We start from the raw sequence: 12093 nt of genomic DNA on the forward strand, positions 1-12093 counted from the left end.
TTGTATTATTGATGCTGGCCTATGTTTTTTTTTTGACAAAATTAGATTGAAAAAAACCTTAAAATCTTTGCAACTGGCTTTAAGAGAATTGCCTGTAGTTTGCTGAGAACCCTAGTATACTAGGTAAGAAATAATACATTGGAGCAACAGGTTTATGTGAACCTGGAAGAGGAAGGATGTCTTGTCCTTTGCTTTGCAATGCATAGTTTCAAAGTTTGAATTCCAACAAAAATCTTTTGATGAATAAGATGAGCTCCCATTTTTCACTAAGAAAAGCATTCAGGCGTCACTTGCAGTTTCACATTCTTTGAGTTGTTTGTACATAAATGGTAAGCTCTGTTCCCATCTGCAGAAATATTGTTCTGTTTAATCTTGCTCTTCTTTCCAAGCACACATGTAGCTCATACCAGTGTATCTAGCAGGGATACAGTGTACATAACTTTACTGCTTGTAAGGCTGATTAAATTTTCAGTGATGTCTTTTCTTTTAGAATATTTAACCACTTCTCATTCAGCAACAGAGGCTGCTGCAGCTTCCAATTGTCTTCTCTCTTTTTTGTTGGCAAACACACACACACACACTTTAAAACATTTTTGTTTCAATATCATTTTTAATTTACTATGCATCCAAGTAGTAAATGGTATTCAATTTAAGATTGGTTAATGAGTCCCCAATCATTAATAATCACTTAAAATGTTCTTCTGGGGAAGTAATAGTCCCACTCTATTCTGCCTTGGTCAGGCCACACCTGGAATGCTATGTCTAGTTCTGGGCACCACAATTTAAGACAAGCTGGAAGGTGTGCAGAGGAGGGTGACCAGATGATCAAGGTTCTGGAAACCAAGCCTTATGAGGAATGGTTGAAGGAGCTGGGTATGGGTAGCCTGGAAAAGAGGAGCATGAGAGGAGATGATATAGTCATCTTCAGATTTCTAAAGAGTTGTCACCTGGAGGTTAGCGCAAGCTTGTTTCCTCCTGCTTTAGCGGGTAGAACTTGAACCAATGACTTCCAGTTACTAGAAAGGTGATTCCAATTAAACATCAGGAAGAACTTTCTGACTGTAAGAGTTGTTTGGCAGTGGAACAGACTCCCTTGGGAGATGGTAGACTTTTCTTCCTTGGAGGTTTTTAGCAGAGGTTGGATGGCCATCTGTCATGGAGGCTTTAGCTGAGATTCCTACGTTGCAGAAGGTTGGACTGGATGACCCTCGCAGTCCCATCCAACTCTACGATTCTAGGATTCCCTTTAGTTTTGCCATACTAGTTGTTTTTCTTGCTGTTGCCGTGCTATTTAACTGTCATTTGAATGTTTGTTTTATTTTTCAGGGAGGGAAGTCTTATACGGGACCTTGTGCAGGAAGAGACTGCAGTCGGGGTTGTGAATGTTTCCCAGAAAAAGGAGCTCGTGTGAGTACCACTTTTTCTAATCACATAAGAATTCTCACCATTTTATCCTAGTGATCAAACAATTGCCCCTAGATTTAGAACTTAAGATATAAACAACAAAACAATACAAAAATAATGACAAAACATTTCAACAATGCAATACTAGCAATACAAAATATGTCCTTCCATGAACAGAAGGAGCCTCCTGTGAACAGAAGGGGTAATCTGTTAGTGGAATGGGCTTGTTCCAAGTGGTCGCTTCCATGAACTGAAATGGAATAACCTGCTGCCACCTACACTGCTCTAAAGCGTTCCCAAACCCTAGCAAATTTTCAGTGGCTGCGGACGCAGCAGAGATCCAAGAGCATCCAGCTTTGTGAGCAGAATTCCACTCGTGAAATTCTAGATTCAACTATTGCCTATAATTGCATTTGACATTTCAGATTTAAGCCGGAAAGAAAGGTATCATATGACATGTTCCTGTAGACTACAGCATTTGGAGGCAAGTTGTTTGGTACATGCTTAGCTCAAATTCTAAATCATGCCTCACATCACCTCCTCATGGTGGCACTGTTTTATAACTGCATTAAAAAGCCTGCTCCTCAGTATCTTTACATCAAAGTAAATCTTAAAGTAAATCCTCATTAAATGTGATTTGGGCACTACTGTTTGAGAGCTCTTGCATTTATTCATCTGTTGTTATTGAAATGTACAACCATGTGATATTGGAAAACTGTCAAAATGAATTACACAGTGAACATCTACACAACAATTTGAATATTCTCCAGTTACATTGTTTTAATTAGATTTGAAATGAACAGTGGTTTTTAATTAGAATTATATCATTTTTGAAGCAACAGCACTTTATAACTGAAGAATATTTAATTTTAATATTGGGAAATGGACTTAATACCCTAGCTTCTCAAGCAGTGAACAAAAATTATTTGATTTGATATGCAAGCATACTTCCAAGCCATCTAATTTGTCCAGAATGTTGTAATTATTTTCTTTAAATGTAAAATCTTTACTAGCAGCACTTCCTGAATAATAGGTTGCATTTCTCAGCATCTTATAACAGTGCACTTGACAGCCGTGTAGCCACTTTCATCATAAGTTCATTTGGAATCTTCAGAGGTGACCAAAATTAATGGAAATGTTTTTGTCTTACTATGGAGTATAAGAAAATAAGGCCTAATTAAATTAAATTTTCCGTTTGTAGTTTTTCATGTGAGTCATAGGTCCAGCAGTGCTTGAGTTTAATGGGTCATTCCTCTGGTAATAATGTCTAAAAATGGTTCTGGGTGCAGCTGTAGAGTTTTAATGTTCAATAGTGCTGACTTTCTTTTTGAATTATTGACTGCCTATAATAGTGGATGGTTAGAGATGGTATGGGAAATTACATTGTGGGACTTCTGACTTAGCGTATTTTTCCAGGTATAACACGCCCCCATGTATAAGATGCCCTCTATTTTGGGGGACTCAAAATTAAGAAAATGGGGGGAGATGGCCCAGAGCTTTTTGGGGGGAAGGATTGTTGATGGCTTTTGACCTGATTTCATTCTGATGCAAATTCTTCTCATACATGTATTAAAGAATAGTAATATATACATGTATTAAAGAATAGTAATACCGTATTTTTCGCTCTATAACACGCACCAGACCATAACACGCACATAATTTTTAGAGGAGGAAAACAAGAAAAAAATATTCTAAATGAAATAGTGGATATATGATTTTTGTGGTTCATGCTGTGGCCACAGACATGTGATCTGACAGTGAGTTTGGAGTAGCCCAATGCAAAAATCCTGAGGATCCATGTGGATCCATGCTTTGTAACCACGGAGGAGGGAAGGAAGGGGACCCATGGATCCTCTGCTCACGACTGCAGCAGATCCCCACCACCACCCGCAGGCATTCACTCCATAACACGCACAGACATTTCCCCTTACTTTCCAGGAGGAAAAAAGTGAGTGTTATGGTGCAAAAAATACGGTATATTTGTTCCACATATTTTCCAGTTAAGTTAGGCTGCTTACTGTGCTAGATTATTGTATATCTGTCCATCGAAATATATTCTTTCTGGGCTATAGAAATACTACTCACTCTATTCTACTTCAAAATAGTGATTTTTTGTTAGTCCCACCACATCCAGATGACCATCCATATTTTAGTACTATGGTACTTAGTATCTAATGTCTTCTGCATGGTCCTTCTAGAGAGCTTCTATGTAGGTTGAAGATTTGAGCCGAGTGGGAAGGCAGGACCTAAGCCCCTAGGCAGAGAGGTTGGCATTGAGGTACCCGCCAAATCTCTAGTATGGTTTGAGAAGTTTCTGAATAGGGAGAGAACTCATAATTGTGTTTGCACAAATGTTTATGCAAAGATTTACAGTTAGAGTAAGCAACTGATTGTTCTTTATAAGTTCCAATCATATCTTATCCTCTTTTTGACAGTGACAACCCCACTGTCCATTTCTTCGCAAGGATGCCTTTGTATTACTGATATTTTGACATCTTTTGAAATCTGCTTCTCTGCATGTTGGAAATCATATCAGCATTTCTGGTTAGAAAACACCCCAGTTGATGAAAATATTAAATATTACCAATTCGTATTTAGACACCGAGAAACTAAAACTGTTATCACAAACAAGTAAGCTGGAAGCACTGGCAATGTTAGTATTTCTTGAATGTTTTGGTGAATGTTGCAGATTTGATTAAAAACTGAAAATAATCTTTGCCAAGCTCAAAATCTGTACAGATAGTTCCGTATTGTTACACATTGCAGTATGTGTGTACTAGGTGGGACTGATTTGGATGGTCCGCCCCACCACTTAATGGATCCAAATGGTTTCCAGAGAGTGGTAGGGGATGCTTTATCCCATGTTGATGGCCTTTCAGCTGATTCCCTGATGACCTGCTGGAATGTGGAGTTAACCAGGACTATCAACTGTCTGGCTCCGAAACGCCCTCTCCGATTGCATGGAGCCCGGACAGCCCCGTGGTTTTCCACAGATCTGAGGGCACTGAAACAATCGCTGAGACGGCTAGAGCGCCGGTGGTGGATAACCCATTCTGAAGCTGACCGGACACGGGTTAGAGCTCAATGTCGAGCCTACCAAGTGGCGGTAGCGACTTTCTTCACCGCCTCTATTGCATCTGCAGAAAACAGCAGGAGCCTTTTTCAGGTGGTTCACAATTTAGCGGAACCACCTGCTACATCGGGGGCCAGTACAGGCCACATGATCTCCTGCAATGATTTGCAAAGTTTTTTGCAGATAAAGTCGCTCAGATTTGGGAAGAGGTAGACTCCACCGTGAGAGGAGGGCCGGGGCGGAAGAGTGCTAGAGTCCTGTCTAGTCATGTTGCGTGGGATCAATTCCAATCTGTTACCTCCGAGGATGTGGACAGGCTGCTTAGACGAGTGAAACCAACCACCTGTATCCTTGATCCTTGCCCATCCTGGCTTATAAAAGCTAGCCGGGAAGGACTGGGCAATGGGCTTCGTGGGGTGGTGAATGCTTCCCTCCATGAGGGAGCCTTCCCAGACCCGCTGAAAGAGGCGGTTATTAAACCGCTTCTTAAAAAACCATCTTTAGATGCGGCCACGATGGCCAACTATCGCCCAGTCTCAAATCTTCCATTCCTGGGCAAGGTGATTGAGCGAGCGGTTGCCGAACAACTCCAGGCACGCCTGGAAGAAGCGGACCATTTGGATCCCTTCCAGTTGGGATTCAGGCCTCATCATGGGACTGAAACCGCCTTGGTTGCACTGGTCGCTGATCTCTGGCAGGCTAGGGACAAAGGTGAGAGCTGTTTCCTAGTTCTGCTGGATCTCTCAGCAGCTTTTGACACCATTGACCGTAACATCCTTCTGGACCGCCTAGAGGGGCTGGGAGCTGGGTACAGTGGTACCTCAGGTTACATACACTTCAGGTTACATACACTTCAGGTTACAGACTCTGTTAACCCAGAAATAGTGCTTCAGCAGCAGCAGGAGGCCCCATTAGCTAAAGTGGTGCTTCAGGTTGAGAACAGTTTCAGGTTAAGTACAGACCTCTGGAATGAATTAAGTACTTAACCTGAGGTACCACTGTACAGTGGTTTCGCTCCTTCCTCCTGGGCCATGTTCAGAAAGTGGGGGGGGGGTGAGTGTTCAGACCCCTGGGCTCTCACTTGTGGGGTGCCTCAGGGTTCTGTCCTCTCCCCCATGCTTTTCAACATCTACATGCAGCCGCTGGGAGAGATCATCAGGGGGTTTGGGCTGGGTGTTCATTAGTATGCGGATGATACCCAGCTCTACCTCTCTTTCAAATTGGAACCACTGAAGGTGGTGAAGGTCCTGTGTGAGTGTCTGGAGGCATAGGTCAACTCTGTGTCCAGGGCAGCTGTTTATCAGCTCCATCTGGTACACAGGCTGAGACCCTACCTGCCCGCAGACTGTCTCGCAGAGTGGTGCATGCTCTAGTTTTCTCTTGCTTGGACTACTGCAATGCGGTCTATGTGGGGCTACCTTTGAAGGTGACCCGGAAACTACAACTAATCCAGAACGCGACAGCTAGACTGGTGACTGGGAGCGGCCGCCGAGACCATTTAACACCGGTCTTGAAAGACCTACACTGGCTCCCAGTACGTTTCCGAGCACAATTCAAAGTGTTGGTGCTAACCTTTAAAGCCCTAAACGGCCTTGGTCCAGTATATCTGAAGGAGCGTCTCCACCCCCATCGTTCTACCCGGACACTGAGGTCCAGCGCCGCGGGCCTTCTGGCGGTTCCCTCACTGCGAGAAGCCAAGTTACAGGGAACCAGGCAGAGGGCCTTCTCAGTAGTGGCACCCGCCCTGTGGAATGCCCTCCCACCAGATGTCAAAGAGAAAAACAACTACCAAACTTTAGAAGACATCTGAAAGCAGCCCTGATTAGGGAAGCTTTTTATGTTTAATAGGTTACTGTATTTTAGTGTTTTGTTGGAAGCCGCCCAGAGTGGCTGGGGAAACCCAGCCAGATGTGTGGGGTATAAATAGTAGTAGTAGTAGTAATAATAATAATAATAATAATAATAATAATAATAATAATAATAATAATAATAATAATAATGTAGCCCAGAGAAATTCTTGAAAATTAGATATTTTACTTCCTTTGAATAAAGCAAACTGTCTTTTTGCTTCCTTGAGAACTAAATGAGGACACAATTCACTTAAAGCTATGCACTTCTGAGCACCATTGATTGCGGTGGGAGAGGAGAACATGTGTAACTTTCTCCTGTTGCGATCAGTGGGATTTAAAGATGATTGACTTGTCTGAAGTATGCTCCTTTTTCACAACAGCAGAGTACTGTGGATGCACAAAGTATGTAGGAAGACATCACATAACGTACAGAAGGGGAACCTTTTGAGCTAAGAAGAGTTTGGATTTGATACCCCGCTTTATCACTACCCTAAGGAGTCTCAAAGCGGCTCACTACCTCCTTTCCCTTCCTCCCCCACAAAAAACACTTGTGAGGTGAGTGGGGCTGAGAGACTTCAGGGAAGTGTGACTGGCCCAAGGTCACCCAGCAGCTGCATGTGGAGGAGCAGAGATGCGAACCCAGTTCCCCAGATTACAAGTCTACCGCTCTTAACCACCACACCACGCTGGCTAAGGGAAACAGAACACCCTTTCCTTTATTATTACTATTATTTATTAAATTTGTATACTTCTCTGTACCCAGAGGTCTCATAACATAGCATTCCATTACATAACATAACATTCAGCATATTACATACTATCAGTTTGGAACCTTGGCACAGCTGCAGACTGTTTATACTGTTTACCTTCTCCAACAACTGCAGGGAATGTTTTTTTCATAGAATATAATGTTAGGTATATTTTGAGTCCTACTTGGCTGATTCAAGTTGTCCTCTGTGCTAGACAAATGGCAGCAACCTGCCTGTCCACCCCCAAAGCAAGCGTGGGGAAACCATTTTGGCCAGTTGTGGATGACAGAATAAAGTGAATTACTTTCCCTACAAAAAGCACTGGAACTATTTATCTGCAATTTTGCAGACTTCATCCAGTCCATAGAGGCTTCTATGCCTATACATCTTCCACCCCTCTCCTTATCCAGCTGCAACACCACAACCCTGCAGTGTTCTCAATGGCTCTTACTCTCAGGTAGTTGCTGCCACCACCCTCCCACTTAACTTGTTGCCCGGATAGGAGGGGACCTGGGATGACAGCAGGCATTTTTCGAAAGCCAGTGCACCCAGCACTCCTCATGCAACCTGCACACAAGTTGTTGGGGAAAATAGGACGAGCTTTTAGCTGCCTTGTCTTAGGCCAATATCCAAGCTGCTTCCTTGTTTCCCTGGCAGAACCCGCTAAACTTCTTAAACTCCAGGAACACTTGAGACCAAGACACCTTGTGTTTCCCAAGCAGTTCCCTTGCAAGTTAGTCAGAGTTTAAAGGCGGCCCAAACTCCCCAAGTCTCTCCCAGATCTCAGAAGAATGTATTGGACTCGCACAACTCTGAGCCTAAACTTTCAGTAGCATGAACTCCAATCGTCTAGGCCAGTGTTTCCCAACCACTGTTCCGTGGCACACTAGTGTGCCGCGAGATGTTGCCTGGTGTGCCGCGGGAAAAATTAAAAAATTCGAAAGATTTTTTTTTTTTAAGTCAAATTTTCGATTGGGACACCGTCACTAGATGACCCCTGGGGTTCCCTCCCTCCCTCCCGCTCTGCGCCTCCCTCCTCCTCCTCCTCCTCCGGGGAGGCCCTTCCTGGCTCTCGGCCAAGGCTTGGCGGCTGCCACTCACTCACTCGCTCGCCCACCCGTCCCTCCATCCCTGCACCCGGCCTCTCCCCCTCCGTCCCCGGCGCGGGGGCTGCCGGGATCCGTAGTCCCCTCACCCTTGGGCTCCGCGCCCGCGCGGGGTGCGCAAACTACGTTTACCAGCGTGGCCTGGCGGGCCGGGCGTTTTGTTTGAAGCGCTCTTCTCCCGGCCATGGAATGAGCGCAGCGGCGGCGGCCGGGCGGGCAGGGGCTCTTCCGCGCAGACCCCGCGCAGCCTGCCTGCGCCCCCGCGGAGATCGGGCGGCAGGATGGAGCCCGGGGATCCCCGCGGAGGCGGAGCGGCGGAGGCGGAGGCTGCCCCCCAGGTAGGGCTGCGTTGGGGTTTTTTTATTTTTGCAATGCTGCATCCGCGCCGGAGGGGACGCATCGGACCGCGGGGAGACCCCTTGGCGTGCGTGCAAGGCAATGCATGCGTGCAGGCGTTGCATGGAGTGCAGTGCAATGCAATGGCAACGCGGCGCCCTGCATGCATGCATGCAACTTCCACCGGCGCTCCGGACTTGGCAGGTGAGGGGGGTCCCCAGTGGGCGGCAGAGAGAGCCGGGAGGGCGAAGGGGAGCCGGGGGGGAGCAGCGCTGCTCCCCGAGCCGAACCTGGGGGGAAACTTTGGCGTCGTTGCGCCGGGTGTTGGAAGCGGAGGCTGGCGGGGGCCCCTCACCTGCAAAACCTGGTCGCCTCTCATATATTTCGTGCATTGCATTCATCGCCCGCTTTCTCCTCCAAGGAGCTCCTGGGGGCGCGCGTGGTTCTCCCCGTGTTATCCTCGCAACAACAGCCCTGCGAGGTGGGTCAGGTGAGTGGCCCAAGGGAGCACCCAGGGATTGTCCTGGCCAGGTGGGGTGATTTGAACCCTGCTCTCTGCCCGGTCTTCGTCCTCATTTAGCCCCCACATGTGCATGACTGTGCATGACTGAGGTTTTCCCCCCTCGTCTTGGCTATGGTGTGAGTCTGTGCTGTTAATTAATGGGGTTCTGCCTTCGGAGAAGATGAGCCAGCCCTCAAGGAGGTGATTATGTAATTTGTTAGCAATTCATGTCCCTCCCGGCGTGACGCTGCGCGCTGACGTCACGGGGCTGTAATGGTGGTGTGCCTCGAGATTTTTTTTCATGAAACAAGTGTGCCTTTGCCCAAAAAAGGTTGGGAAACACTGGTCTAGGCATGGGGGCTGGGGCTTCTAGAACCCTGAGGTTGGTAACCACACACACCTCAGTGGTCAAATTAGGAAACTTCATTAAAAATAAAAGCTAGGGGAAAGCAGGCAGGAGGTCAAAACAGGCGACACAATAAACCATAGTCCTGTGGCTCTAAAACTGGACTAATGCTAGCCTATTCACTATAATAGAGCTGTTTGGCATACAAGCCAGCAGTGAAGATGGCCAGCTTCATAGAAAGTCCGATCTGGATCCCTGATGGTGGGAGGGAACAACGCTGCCAGGGCAGCTCAGCTTTTTAAAGTCTCTTTCCTCTCTCTGGGAGGAGTGACCCCTCGCTCTTTCTGACAAACAAAATGCAGAGCCAGATGCTCACATCAGTCATGTCTCCCAGGTAGGCTTCTAAGGCACTAATTTTTACATTTGAAGGAGGTACACATGACAGACTGACTGAGAGAAGTGGTGGGGGCAGATCAGGATTTTTATTCACACTCACAAAGCAAGATAGCACTTTGAAAAGGAATTGCCAATATTCTGCTGGTTATCAGGTAACAACAGCAGCAACAGCAACAACAATTTATTATTTATACCCCGCCCTTCTGCCTGGGTTTCAAAGCTCTGTCTCGCAGAGCACTTTGCAAGTACATACTATGGAAGACCCTTGTGGGCAAAAAAGGTCATGTGACATTGTGACATTAGATGACTGACAAGTGGGCAGCTCCACCCACCTGTCAAACCTGGCCCACAAGGGTTGGGGAGGGTTAACAATCTAGCCTACTGGCCAGACCCCATTCCTCACCCTAACTCTGAAACAAACTCTGAAAACCCGAGCCCCACACTGCTTTTGCAGGCCATGCTGGGCTGGCACACGCACACGGCATCTCCCACGTGGAGGTGCCTGGGAGAGGCGCAGCTCCAGCAGCACAAGCCACCCTCTAGCTTCCCTGCCCCAGGCACCCCAGTGGCTTGCTGCGCTGCTGAGAGAAGCAGAGCTATTTGCATGCTGAAGAAAACGGTCTTTCTGTAAGGATATTCACCAGCTATATCAACCCGTTCTGCATGTAGCAAATCCTATAAAATCTAGAGTAGGGGTAGCCAGTGTGGCCTTCCAGCTCCCATCATCACTGACCTGCATTGACCTGTAGGTGTCACTTTAGTTGACTTGATCATGCCCTTGATAATCCTACCAGGTGTTTGCAAAAAAAGGCCCAAAAAAAAAAAAAGCAGTGGTACTTGACCGTCTGGCATCTGCTACAGAAGATAGGTAGGCAGTAGTGTGAATTCCTTGACCTCAAAGAGATCTGTTTGCTTGGCTCCATGGTGTCAAAAGACATTGATTATATTTATTTAAAATATTAACACATCATACTTTTCATGAATAGATTACATTTAAGTCTAATGTTTGCTATATTGGATTATATTTAATGCTGTACTGTTTTTAACATTTGATTGGGGACTGCCCAGAGTGGCTGGGGAGACTCAGCCAGATGGGCGGGGTATAAATAATAAATTAATAATAATAATAAAAATTAATAATTTGTTTTATATGAATACTCCTTACCTGGAGGTATTGAAACCAGGGGTGGTGCCCATCCTCTTGCCTTTTGTACTCGTTCCAAGTTAGCATTTTTCATCTCTTTTAAGTATATATTCTCTCTTTTACTAATTAGCAACCTCTGGTGGTAGCTTCCCCCTAAAAAACCTTAGGCTAGAACTAGCAAAAGGGACAAATGTAAAGGTCTACACTTAAGGCAGGAAGAACGAGATGCGCAAATATAGTATGGAGGACACCACCCTTGGCAGCAGTGCATGTGATAAGGTTGTAGACTTTAACCTTAACAAGAGTCAACTGTGTAATCCAGCTCAAAGAAAGTCATAGTCCCACTCTATTCTGCCTTGGTCAAGTTCTGGGTACCACAATTTAAGAAGGATGTTGACACGCTGGAAGATTTGCAGGGGAGGGTGACCAAAATGATCAAGGGTCTGGAAACCAAGCCTTATGAGGAACAGTTGAGGGAGCTGGGTATGTTTAGCCTGGAAAAGAGCAGGCTGAGAGGAGATATGAGAGCCATCTTCAAATATCTGAAGGGTTGTCACATGGAAGATGGAGCAAGCTTGTTTTCTCCTGTTCTGGAGGGTGAGGCCCAAAACAATGGCTTCAAGTTTCAAGAAAGGAGATTCTGACTAAATGTCAGGAAGAACTTTCTGACAGTAAGAGCTGTTTGACAGCGGAACGGTTTCCTTTCGGAAGTAGTGGATTTGCCTTCATTGGAAGTTGGTATACAGAGGTTGGATGGCCATCTGTCATGGATGTTTTAGTTGAGATTCCAAAGATACTAACCCTCCACTAACACCCCCATCCTCATCACTGAAACCAGTAATGAAGCAAAATTGTGCAAAACTAGTAGTAGATGTTAATTAAGACATAGATCAGTGACAGAAAAGGGTGACAGTTTTCTAGCATTACAATGAGAACAACAATAATGAAAAGAAAAGAGTGATATTTATTATGCTTAAAATAATTATAATGCCTCCATTCTGAGATGCCAGGGCCAGCTGGTGATGCAAGGTTGAAGATCACTGGTAATGACAGTTGTAAAAATATGAATTGAGTCTTATCAGAATCAGGGTGCCAACCTGCAGAGTTGATCACATAACACGGTGTAGGCACACCATTTGAATAGCAATGCCCATTAACTGGCAGGGTGGGGGTGGGGGACAGCCATC

General features: G+C 45.7%; 1 protein-coding gene across 2 annotated transcripts in view; it reads left to right on the forward strand.

Moving 5' to 3' along the window:
* COL4A2 (collagen type IV alpha 2 chain) overlaps nucleotides 1–12093 on the forward strand; it is a 179053-nt gene that overhangs the window by 33340 nt on the left and 133620 nt on the right. For both annotated transcript variants that reach the window (XR_014523928.1, XM_083495038.1), the window contains one exon: nucleotides 1327–1407. Coding sequence is in view for 1 of the 2 variants with exons in the window: in XM_083495038.1 (XP_083351164.1) it covers nucleotides 1327–1407 (81 nt within the window). In the remaining variant the exon portion in view is untranslated. The remainder of the gene's footprint in view (nucleotides 1–1326; nucleotides 1408–12093) is intronic.

Source organism: Podarcis liolepis, assembly GCF_965112155.1.
Source record: "Podarcis liolepis genome assembly, chromosome: 3".
Lineage (NCBI taxonomy): Eukaryota > Metazoa > Chordata > Lepidosauria > Squamata > Lacertidae > Podarcis > Podarcis liolepis.